The sequence below is a fragment of the Ictalurus furcatus genome, chromosome 3 (assembly GCF_023375685.1).
Source record: "Ictalurus furcatus strain D&B chromosome 3, Billie_1.0, whole genome shotgun sequence".
Lineage (NCBI taxonomy): Eukaryota > Metazoa > Chordata > Actinopteri > Siluriformes > Ictaluridae > Ictalurus > Ictalurus furcatus.
In genome coordinates this window covers 19,409,606-19,422,350 of record NC_071257.1, presented here as the reverse complement: position 1 = coordinate 19,422,350, position 12,745 = coordinate 19,409,606, and the positions used below count along the sequence as shown (strand labels likewise).

The following is a 12,745-nucleotide window of genomic DNA, read 5'->3' as shown; positions in this document are numbered from 1 at the left end:
TCTCTCTCTCTCTCTCTCTCTCTCTCTCTCTCTCTCTCTCAATACTTTGTTGGATTAAATCAGAAATGTATAGTCAGGGTTTCCTCTCAGCATATTCTTCAGTAAGAGATATGTCTGGTTTTATTTGTATTTGTTCATATGAAAACCTTATATTGTTGTTACAAATCTGATAAGGAATAGCATAGGGCACTTGAATTTATGTAGTCTTGCTTTTTGAAGCTCATATTCCCTGTGATTTAAAAATCCCATCACATCCCTAACAGTTTTCCTCCATTTCCATGTTCCATGCTGTAGAATGCCTTATCACGCGCCTGTCAAATGATTAACATGGGGAAACATTTGGGTTATGATTAACTTTCAGTAGTGCCAAATTTTCCCTGCTGGCAGAAATGTCCCTCAAATGAGACACAGTCTTGCATTTTCTTGCTCAAACGTATGCTCTAGGGTTGCTTTACCCTGAAAGTACCAGCCTGAAACCTGGTAAATTCTAATTTCTTGCTGTGTTTCTATACATAAGCATTTTGTGTTTTCCCCGTGGCAGCACTCCACCGTCATGGAAAGCACCAGCTCAGCACATTACATTGCCCAATAAATGGTCATGCGTCTAACCACAGTGACTGGTGGACAAGCACTGTAGGCGTAGGACAGAGGAAGAATGCCAGGGAAAGCCGATACATTCCTCATACACCAGAATACAAGTGCTTCCATAAATCCTGTTCAGTGTCAGCGGTGTAATGAACTTCATCGTTCTGAGCCTTACCACACTGCTGAACCTCACTACACACGAATGACCAATTCTTCAGGGTTAAGAGTGTACACTTGTGGCTTCCTACACAAAAGAAATATTGTGAAGATGCAGCCCACCGTCTTCAGTCATTATCTAGGCACTTCTGAGAACCTGGCCTCATCTGGAAATTTATGTTGCTTCACAAGCTCCTCTCAGGAAATGACATTTCCTACAAACACTTTACTGGAGTGGGGAGTGATTAAGGGAGAGAGCAAAAGAGAGAGCCAGAGAAAAGAAAGAGTCAGGAAGAGGGGTGTTTCTAACTAGGAACAGAGCTTGCACTGTTCGGTATTATACACACAGAAACACACACAGTGAGAAAGAGAAAAGGAGAGAAAAAAGAGGAGAACTATATGCACATTTACTTTTTCTGGCTGTTTAGCTGGGTGTATGGAGCATTCTGGTCTGCGACATGAAACTCTCATCCGTTGTGATGGTTCTCCTGACTAGGGCTTTGATTGGAGGTAAGCTTGTTTGTTTGCATTTTGCACGTTCATGCAAAATGAAAGAATCTTTACATTAGCAATGAGAGTGAGAATGTTGAATGGAGAAAAGCAACATCTGTAAGAAAGTTTGACAAAGTTTAACGTCTTTGTGAAACTTATACAGAAGTTGCTGTCGAATAAATATCCAGAGGATGAAATAGTTTTTTTAGTGCTAATGATGCGATTCAGTGATGTGGTTTAGACCATGCTAGAAACCCATTTTGTTTTTAGTTTTTGTTAGAACTACTGTACAGAAATATCACTGAGTGTCACTGAGTACTGTCAAAGTTCTAGCATGTTAGTTGAAAAACTTGCAGGGAGAGTCGAGCAGGATACTTCAGGACTGTCAACTTCTGTGAGGTTTCTTGTGAAATGGGACCAATCGTTGATGTTAAAATGGTGGTCTTGTGTGATGTGGTTTTTATGCTGAAAACAATGCCATGGCTAACGAGTTACGGATCTCGGTACTGTGGACCAAACTTTAATGCAACAAAAAAATTCCAACAGCTGCATCCAATCTTCTCAATGTGTTCTATGCTCTCTGGTTCAAGAAGGCAGGCAAATGTTTTCCACCTGTAGTTTCTGGGACATGTTGAGCCTGGACACGTGCCAAATGTTTTTGTAGGCCACTGGACCAGACAAAGAGAAAATCACTGATAAATCTACAGCTATTTATTTATTTATTTATTTACAGTATTTATTTTTCTTGTAAAAAGTAATGCAATCTAGATCCTAAAACACACACACACACACACACACACACACACACACACACACACCAACCTCTCAATCAGAGTTTGTATATTAGAGGTTCTCAAAGATATTTGCAGATTTCATTAAGCCTTGTCTACTTAATGTTCAAGCAGCAATCACTGTAATCATTATATATTAAAATGTGGGAAAATAAGTAGGACTGTGCATTCCCACATGTCATTACCATTTCCTAATCAGTGCTAATTATTGCATATTTATCTTTGTGGCGCTAACATTAACTATTTACACAGTGCTTTGCTACAGTATTAAAATCTGGATGAGGGGAATTAAAACCTTCTGCTAACCATGCATAACTATTCTAAGCACAGGTTTTTTTTCTCTCTTCCCCTAAGAGTTGGCTGAGGCTCTGAATGTGACGGTGACCCCTGGGCCAGTTACTATGTGTCTGGAGGGAGAAAATATTACCGTGTCATGCCTGGTCTCTCAAAAGAAGAGGAGCAGCAGCGTGCTGGTTCTGCGCTGGCTCTACTTCCCGAAGCCTGAGGATGAGCGACTGGTGGTGAAGATGAATTTCAAGAAGGCTAAGTATTATGGGAACTACAGCCTAAGCTTTTCTCAGACCAAATTTCACCTGTGGGAGGAGGTGGAAGGACAGATATACAGCCTGCTGATCCTCAATGTTTCCAGGGAAGACAGAGGCAACTACAGCTGTAAAGTGCAAGAGATACGCAAACACAGAAACAAGTGGAGGGCCTCGGCAAATGGAACAGGGACCATGGAGCTACAAGGTAAAGGCTATTTTTAATGATACTGTTATTATGCATGCATTTACAGCAGTGTACAAACGTTTTATGCACCCTATTTTTTTAGTACCAACTTTGTTATAGATTTTTTATTTTATGACTTCTACATTATCAAGTCAGTACAAAAAACATTTTAGATTCACAAACATTAGTTTTCCAGCACAAAATTAAATGTTACAGAAAAATGTTTGTATGTCAGTAAAGAAAGCAGTATATTATGTATGCTTTTTTTTAAAACAAAAAATACAATGAAGGCTGTTGAATTTTTCTGCAAAAATAAGAAGCGAGTCAGTCAAAGTCTCCAGAAGAACCGTGGCTGGTTCTGCAAGATGCTCAATAAAACTTACAGCTCATTTCCTTATAAAACTGCACTAATTGTACCGGAGACTACTATTTTTATTTTTATTTTTTTGTCACACCAAATATTGACTTTGTTTCATTTACTACTGTTTACTGCTCCTTACTCTTTATTGTCTGGAAACCCAACTTAGCATTCTATATACAGTTTGATGAAATGATATGCCAATAATTCCAGTCTAAATTAAAGTTGTCATTGAGCATATCTCCTAAAAATAATGTGCATAGGAAGAACAGGGCATCACTTTTTTTATAAACATACTTTTAATTTAATTTTAAGCTTTACCTCATATATTAGCTTTAGTTCATATATAAGTTTTGGGATCCCATTCTTTGCATATACATAATTTAGTCATGAAATGGGTTTGATCCCGGTACAACTGGAGCACAGGGCTGTAAATGTGAGGGATTTGGACATGTTCTAAAGACAGAGCGGGGGATATTGGCAAGCATGCGCCAAAAAAAACATTTACTCTGGCTGTGTCAGTTTTCCGCTGTTGCTCCAAGGGTAAGAGTGAGAGGTCCCGTATGCTTTATACACATATTAGAATAAACATTCAGCTGATAAGAAGTGATTGTCTAAAGTTGAGGCCAAAAAAAAGAGAATTTGGTACTAATTATTATACTGTATAGCTTTCTTTCTTTCTTTGTTGAATATGACATGACATTTCTTTCATTTCTCTGAGATAATCCTTACTTTTATTATGCAAATGAAGGCATTAGCCAACCAGTTCATGTGTCCTTACTGCATAGTCTATGCAAAAAGCTATAAAATAAATTCCTCTTCATAGATTGAGGCAAGCAGAACTCCACAGACTGATTTATGCACTTTTATCAAGGCTCTATATATTTAAACTGTAGAAAATGCAGACATTTTGTGGTTTTGCTGGTAACACATATGGACAACCACAGATTTCCCATATGCACTGAGCTTTGAGAGACAAAAACAACAAACACTGTGAGGTAATAAGGAAGGATATGGAGGTCATGGTTCACCCCAGAATAGGGAATTTGAGCTGTTAAATATATAGAAAAACAGCAACGGCATCCAGCTGAGATGCTTTCTAAATGCAGATCAGAGCTGCAGCACAGAGCAATAAGTATTCTGCTTCAACTGAGTACACTTATGTTCATGCACTTCAGAAACAAAAGCACAGCACAAGCAAATCTAGTTTTCTTTTAACATTCTCCATGTTTATGTTTTAGATCCGAATACACATTTTTAAAGAATGTGCTTTCATTACTTTTCTGCAGTGCCAGTGGAAAAACAACTTAAACTTGGCATTTGGGTAGGCTTTACAGCTCCTCTTCAAGCAGCAAATACAGATCACATGTGGACTCGTGTACCCGTATGGAGCCTGTTATTAACGCAAGTCTGGTAGAAGCCAGTGTTAATGAGCAGCACATGGGCCACGAAGAAAGATGCACACCTAGTTCCATTAGACAACAGAGCAGAGAAAGAGAAGGATAAAGCAGGACCAGAAGCCAATAAAGGCTTTATCATGCTGTTTTAAGGTCTTAAGAAGAAAGACAGAGTCTCACTCTTTTTTGCCTCTTCCCTTCTTCTTACTTTTCACATGTTATAATCATAATAAAGTCCATGTGATTAAATATTGATTTCTATTATAAAATAATGTGGTGTAAGGCTCATGAGATTTTTATGGAGAAATATATAGCAAATCTCAATGGGTTCATGCAATATACATTAATAGTATTACTGTAATAGGAATCATATTACCCTTAGCAATAATCCATTTATGCATTAAATTCTTTTTCCCTCAAATTGAAATGAACATTAACATTAAAAAATGACTTGGGTCAAATCAAATACAAGTATCTACTTAATACTTAGTACTCCTTAATATTGTAATTTAATAATGTATACTATCATAGTAGATTATTGAAAGCCTAAGTCTCAGGGCCAGAGAAAGGTGACTAAAGCAGCTTTTTAAATATACTCTAAACGAGCTTGGCCTGATCTTACTGGAGAATCATCAAACATAAATCTGCAACCCTTCTCCAACCATGCATAGAAAACAAATTTGTTTGGGAAGATGAGTGGTTTAAGTAAGGACTTACTTAAACCACGATGCACGATGGCTTACTGGTTAGCACATTCGCCTCACAACCCCAGAGTCTGGGGTTTGATTCCCGCCGGGGCCATGTGTGTGGAGTTTGCATGTTCTCCCCGTGCTGTGGGGGTTTCCTCTGGGTACTCCGATTTCCTCCCCAAGTCCAAAGACATGCATGGTAGGCTGATTGTCTAAAGTGTCCGTAGTGTATGAATGTGAGTGTGTATGTGATTGTGCCCTGTGATGGACTGGCACCCTGTCCAGGGTGTACCCCGCCTTGTGCCTGATACTCCCTGGGATAGGCTGTGGAGGCTGATAGGCTCCAGTATGCCCTGTGACCCTGAAGAAGGAATAAGTGGTAGAAGATGGATGGATGAATGGTTTCACCACCCAAAAATTATTTCTATTTTCCAACAGCACATGCCTATCCATCCATCCATTTTCCATACAGCTTATCAGGTTACAGGGGAGCTTGGAGACTATCCCAGGGAACTCGGGGCCCAAGGTGGGGCCCACCCTGGACAATGTGGTAACCCATTGCAAGGCAAAATGCCAAATGCTAACCAGCCTACAACACATGTCTTTGAACTGATGGAGGAAACCAGTGTATATGGGGAGAGCATGCAAACTCCATGCAGAGAGAGTGGAGGCAGGATTTGAACCCCCAACCCAGGAGGTGCAAAGCAAATGTGCTAACCACTAAGCCACTAAGACGCACATGTCTAATTGTTTTATTTTTCTAATACCAAAGCTGTTCGCCAAGGATAATATTATTTTTTGTTAATAAGTGCATTATTTTTGTTAATAATCCCCCAAAATGCAGCTTGTCATGTTAGAGCAAATTTAACCCTCCTTCCTGAAAACATTCCCATGTACAATTCCCATAAAGATACAGCTTTATCTTTGTCTTTACACAGCACTGGAGACTCCTTCCAAAAAGATTACATAAAAGTCTCCTCACAAAAAAATTCTCCAAATCAATGAGTCTGAAATTCATGCGCTGAAACATTTGTTCATGTGGAGAGTCTGGTATACAAGTCCTTGTGTACATTGTTAGAAAAGCGATAACATATTAGAATGAGTGCATTAATATAAACCTTGCAGCTGTCACCTTCTGACCTAATTCCACAGCACTGTGTTAAAAAAATATTATTAAGCAATACAAACCATACCATTTATGACTCAAAAAAAATGGAAATTGTAGAAATATATAGTGCTAAATTTAGTAGAAATCACTTTTTAAGAACTTCTTCAGTTCTTGAATTAATTTGAATTGAATTGAAACATACACAGATGTCCTATAGTTTGTAAAAGACAACATAATCTTTCCATAATGTGGCATAAAAAATATTTTTAAATGCCGTCTATTTTTATAATTACTTAGGTTACTGAAGATTTCTGAACTCTATCATGTATGGTTGAATTTGATTTTTGATTTATGCTTCAGTATATGCCCTAATATGATAAATATTCCCTGTAAATGCATATTCACAATCATCTATCATTAAAAATGATTGCGGTTTGGTGTGATAGTGGGATTTTTATTTTATTGCACATTGGAGGCAACTTTAGGAGTTTAATCCAATCAAAAGCAAATGTGTTACTGGGAGGTGTGGCTCTCTTCGTATCTATTAACCCTGTTTCTCCCTTTATGATTCCAGTGCACTACATAGGAGTCCCTGAGAGCACTGATAACATCTGGCGCTGGTTTCAAGGTATGGAGTGATTTCTAATTTAAATAAACAGTGATCCTATAAACATATTGTATGTACTATAGTCTGGAGCATATCGCCATCATCAGAAAGTAATAGACGATTCCTCACAGTGTCATTAATAGGAAAAGAAGACAAATCTCCAAAAGCAGCTCTTCATTGGCCCAGTTTTTTGGCCAGCCCTTTCCCATGAGATCACTCTCCACCCTTATATGAAAGCACTTGCAGGATTGCAGGGGAACACAGTGTGCTCTCCTGTTTCCTATCCTTTGCAACAAAAGCACAGTATTACACATTCATTTACCATAAAATCACAATAATGCAGCCAAAGACTTTTAGAACACAATTTAAAAAACGGTGAATGATGTGTGAATACAGTATATCAAGCGTGCTTAAATGTATAATTTAGTGTTATGATTCTACACAGTGTTGTTTGAAAGAGTTGAGTTCGCTATAAAACAATTGTTTCCTAAATCATTAAAACATCAAAAGTGAAAATGAAAAAGGATAAGACGCTATTCACAACTAGTTTAATGAGTAAGATTAGATTCAGTTGAACTTTAAACAGAAATCAGATGCTTTTTTAATGAGACTATGAAACGGTTCTTTTTGCATAAAAACTCAGCTCATTTTATACAAAATAAAATAACTGATATGCAAGAATATTATAGACTTTTATTTTTACTTCCGTTCTGTCTCATAAAAGTGTTTACAGGAGGAAAGGGAAAAAAATCCATATTAAAGGTCACTTTAAGTTACAAAGCTTAAAACTGTCGGTCAGAATAACAGTCCAGATGACATTTAATGTGTAAAGAAACTCTGGGGGCAAAAAAATGAAAATACAAATTGATCTCTGTGGCATCTTTATGAGAATATTACTTAAATAAGGAGAACATGCCTAACATGTTCATATACTAACAACAAAAACAGCTAACATCTGATCATATTCCTTCTTATGCATTCTTATCGTTCCCACCATTAAAATAAGTTTTTAATGTGTGAACTATGTTGAGTAAAATAATAAATAATTAATGTGTAATGTCAAAACTTTTAAATGTGTTCTCTTCCCCTGATTATCTACTACACAAAATTATTTGAACCTCTTGTGGTGTAAATATCTGCATCTATTTGTGGTTAGTGTAAATAGACACTCCAAAAAAAAAAGAAGAAGAAGAAGAAAAAAAAGCACTCTTTGAGCATGTGCTCATTCTGACGCCGCTTTTCTGTGATTTTTCAGATGTTTATCTGTGTGCAGTGCTGATCTGCTCTGTGGGTCTGATTTCTACCGTGCTTTTTATTGTGAAAATTACATGCCAGTACATACAGCATAAACAAAGACGAAAAGGTGAAGAGATTTTATTTCTGCCTTCTAAACAGACACCACTCATTTGGTTCACTAATTTCCTGCTAATCAGATTAAACTGCAAATGTTTAATAGCACTTCACTATAACTATTATGATAAGAATTGATCTAACATTATCTAAATACATTTTTCTATCTATTCAGCCAGATTCTATTTGATGAAATGCCCAGAGAGCAGGTAAGGCATAAATTATTATTATTTTTTTAAATTTATTATTATTATTATTTTTCTGTTTGTGTGTGTGTGTGTGTGTAAATAATGCCACGTTTTAAATATTTCTTTCTTTTTTTAAAAAAAATGTTGAAATGTACTGTAGCTCTGGGGAGACAGTGACCAGTGTTGCGAGCTCATCTCCTGGAATGCACAGGAAAGAGAAAAGACATAAAGCACCATCCAAAGCCATCGCTGCACAACCACCAGTGGTACCAGTGAAAGGTACGACTTCCAGAATAAACCCTGCTGGTCCTAAAATAACAGACATGAGACCTAAACTCTGGCAACCCTTAAACATTAAGCCTTAAGCATTAAATCATATGGCTTTTAATCATGATCTGTTTTCTTTAACACCAGTTTTGGCATTAACTTTTCAGTATTTTCTGATATTATCACATTATCACAAGTACAGTATGTAGTCTGTGGCTTATTTTATTGCAGTAGCAGGGAAGTGATTTACTGTGTGTTAATGTAATGTTTGGTTAAGCCTCGTGGCATCACATCATCTGAGAAGAGAAACTGTTGACTGAGGTTAAACTATGAACATCTTAGATTGTGTGTACAGCTTACATTAATCAAGTCAATCTATCAAAACATACATTTTCATCTTTTGAATTTGGAAATACAGTCTTTTTACACTCTACCGTTTTATTTATTTATTTTTTATTTATTTATTTATTTATTTTTACAGCTCCTGTTCCAAATAAGCCACACAGGACCAAACTTTTAAAAGTCCAACCTAGAAAAGCACACATGGTAGGATGTGTTTTATTTACCTTATACCAGTCATTCATTTACACAGTATGACAATGAAAGAAATGAAGCAATTTTAATATAGTTTCATGAGGGTTTATGCTCCTGCTTGGGTAATAATTGAATAATTCCTGTGCATAATCCTTTTTGTTCCCAAATTGTATAATATTTGTTTTCTAAAAACCTTGCATACCTAATCTTTATGTCAATTGAATTATTACTCGCAATATGCAATGGAAAAATGATTGTTTTTGGTTGTTGATATTGCTGTATCACCATTTTCATGACTTGTAATTACATTTACCTTTATTGCTTTTTGAAACACAATTATTTATTTAGCAAGCTTGATTCTCATTGCATTACCTTTCACTAAAATTATTACAGAAAGATTAAAATCAGAGGAAAGTGCAGAGGAAAATGAGAATTATTGTGCAGTACTTAATCCCATCTCTAAGAAAGAATATATTTCAAACTGCACCTGGTTTAATTGACAGGATATTGAAATTAAATATGTGGTGATGTGTTGTTATAAAAAAAAATAATAATAATAATTAAATGTGACTATAGTTACTTATGTGAGTGAATAATTGTATGGACATTATGGTGCACACACACAAAAAACAAGATTAAATTATATACAGTGCTCACTATTTATTTTATTAATATTTATTTTAAATTTAGATTACACTTCCAGATGTTATTTATCATACTGTATGGAATAGACAGCTGTACTGTACAGACAAATTCTTCCTTTGTACCTCTGTAATTGAAATAAGAAAAACAAAGCAAAATAAAATAAATAAAATAAAATAAACCAATGTACAGACTATATAAACTACATATAAACTATATAAAAAAGAAATAGCAACGTCTATTGTGCAAGAATAAATATAAATGACATTATTATTATACTATTACTATTATAACTTCATAACTATAGATTTGTGACAAAACTAAAACTTTTTCCAAGACACAAGCAACATTTTTTCCAGACAAACCAATCCTAAAGTTGGATCTGTAATTTCATGTTGATGTGTCCATGTATTCCAAGATTACCAAATGCAATTCCTGACCCTGACCGCATACAGTAGTCTTTACCACACTGAAACGCCCTGCTTCTTTTCTCTCTCTCTCTGTTCTTCCTGTCCTGAAGCCACGGGTGGCAGATGACAGTCTGACATACGCCGAACTGGAGCTGGTCAAGCGAGTGCCTGAGGCTAAAAGAAGCAGCTCAGGAACTGCACAGCTGGAGACCAATGCACACTGCACAGGAACTGTATACGCCCAGATCCTCTTTGTGGAAAAGCAAGTGTAAATTCAGTTGAAACTGTTTTGTACCAGAATTATTTATGATATACTGTTGCTTTTGGCATTGTTCATGTGATTAACTGATGCTGCATTATTTTAAATATAAAGGCACAATGTCCGAGCATCTGGCATTTGTACATTCACAATGTTTTCTAATTGGGTACATTCACCAATTGCCTGTCTATATATAGATATTCTTTTTTTAAACAGAGAGAAAATATTGCTTTACTGTTGGACTTTAATCCAATACACATATTTAATTCTGATTTTATAATTGTGTAAAAAAAAAAAAAATGGAATAAAATATGTATTTTTTTTTGTTATAACCTAAGTCATCAGGGTCCTGTGAACATTAAAATGATTGCAGTTCACTGATTTGCAAGTTATAGATTCATAAATAGGAAGCAATTCTATCTCACATAAAACACCAAGCCTCATACAGGGACTAATGCAACCCACAGAACATTTAAGTAATTCCACCATCAACATATACAACATTCATGTTTGTTAGTACACTCTGGGGCAGTTTATTCATTGTTTCTGCCCCCTTGCATGATTGAGTTCTGTCTATAACATAGTAGGGATAAAAGGAACCACAATTCTTAGCTTGTGAATAACAGCTCTATCTGTGCAGGCCTTAGTTCACTCTCAGGCCTGCTGTAATTCGGTGTTTGAGGTGAGACGAGCGTGAGTGTGTCTCTTCTGTACTGCTCAGAGTCAGTGACTATGATGAACCCGCTAATGGTTACATTTATTCAAATTAAACTAATTGTGATCATGGTTAATAATTAGTTTTACAGTGCATTATAATTGGGTTAGACTACAAGATGGTTCTGCCTAGATGCTATAATTTATTTGATTTAATTATTCAGAAGTGCCCAAATGGTTTGACATTTTAATATCATAAAACCACTGACGTATTAAAACTGAGATAGCTATTGTCTTTCGAGAAGGTCATTTGACTCTCTCCATGAGATATATGATGATTATTTTCCAGTCTATTAAGCTCCTCCACTTAGCACAATTAGCCACTCACACAAAGGTTAAAGAGAGCGACCCCCCCATCTCTTGGCTGTGGTCACAGTGCATATTAATGAGCAGCTACCCTGGTAGGCTAGCAGAGAGACCTGAGCAGGATGAGAGAGAGAGAGAGAGAGAGAGAGAGAGAGAGAGAGAGAGAGAGAGAGAGACAGAGAGACAGAGAGAAAGAGAGAGAGAAGCTTTGTGGATTAGTCTTAAGCACAAGGTATACACAGAGTTCAACAACTATCATGAAAAGAATGATGACTTTGTGTTTATTTCTCACAGAGTAAGGTGAAAGTGGGGCCAACATGTCTCTTTATATGCAGTTATTCCATGTGGAAATTGCAGGACAGAGACTGGAGCCAAGCAGATCCACAATAGAGAAAACCACAAAATGAAGATAGACTTCAACATGCAAAAACAACAACAACAAAGCATGAAATGCACAAAAAAAACTTTCATCTGCACTCAAATCTGTTGTGTTGCTATAAACGGCATCCTCTTTTATTTAAATGAACTCCAGATGCCCACTAAGCCTTTTTCTTTTGCTTTGTAAAATCAGAAAACTTCTCGTAGATGAAGTTTGATTCTATCACTGTGCAAAAGTTGACATAATGAAGTCACATCCATCTCTTTCCAACATGCTAGATAAGAATTGCAAGGCTATAAAACCAAATGTTCACACTAATCTATACCTCCCACCTGCACCTTAATGTCTACTAATGAACTGACACACCCAAAAGTATCATGGATTGAAGCTTCCTGTTATGTTGATGCTATCTTCCTATTGCACACAGTGGCTCCTCTCCCACTCGCCTTCTCTGGGCGTTTTAGACTGCTTAATGACAACCATTAGGAGGATGCAATCTCAAAAGGTTGGGAGTAAAGCAACAATTAACCCTCTTCCTCAGGGAGGTACGTGGCGCATGGCCTAACGGGAGCATCGTCAGCTCCGAATAATCACGGCTCATCTCTGCCCTCTCCTATAGCGACCGTTGAGGAACAGAGCACGAGTGTAAAAAGGGGAAAATCCAAAGTATTACAAAGTAAGCAACAATTTCAGACTCCACATCTACATCATACACCAGAGACCAAAGGAAAAGTAATGTTGAGTCATACACTGAGAAATCAAGCCCTGGCAGTTACAGGCTAAT

The 12,745-nt window shown here is 36.7% G+C and overlaps 1 protein-coding gene across 1 annotated transcript; it reads left to right on the top strand.

Annotated features, from left to right (window-relative positions):
- The first annotated feature begins 658 nt into the window (after window positions 1-658).
- vstm4a (V-set and transmembrane domain containing 4a) lies at window positions 659-10,899 on the top strand. The gene is made up of 8 exons (XM_053621270.1): window positions 659-1,251; window positions 2,379-2,774; window positions 6,880-6,933; window positions 8,168-8,275; window positions 8,438-8,471; window positions 8,611-8,729; window positions 9,199-9,263; window positions 10,414-10,899. The coding sequence occupies exons 1-8, from the start codon at window positions 1,200-1,202 to the stop codon at window positions 10,573-10,575; spliced, it is 990 nt and encodes a 329-aa protein (XP_053477245.1). The 5' UTR covers window positions 659-1,199; the 3' UTR covers window positions 10,576-10,899.
- The last annotated feature ends 1,846 nt before the right edge of the window (window positions 10,900-12,745 follow it).

Bases quoted from the DNA above. Each gene is read 5' to 3' on its own strand.
- vstm4a (XM_053621270.1), top strand. From the start codon at position 1,200: ATGAAACTCTCATCCGTTGTGATGGTTCTCCTGACTAGGGCTTTGATT. The intron at 8,276-8,437 runs GTGAAGAGATTT...CTATCTATTCAG, and splicing joins GCATAAACAAAGACGAAAAG to CCAGATTCTATTTGATGAAA. The intron at 8,730-9,198 runs GTACGACTTCCA...TTATTTTTACAG, and splicing joins ACCAGTGGTACCAGTGAAAG to CTCCTGTTCCAAATAAGCCA.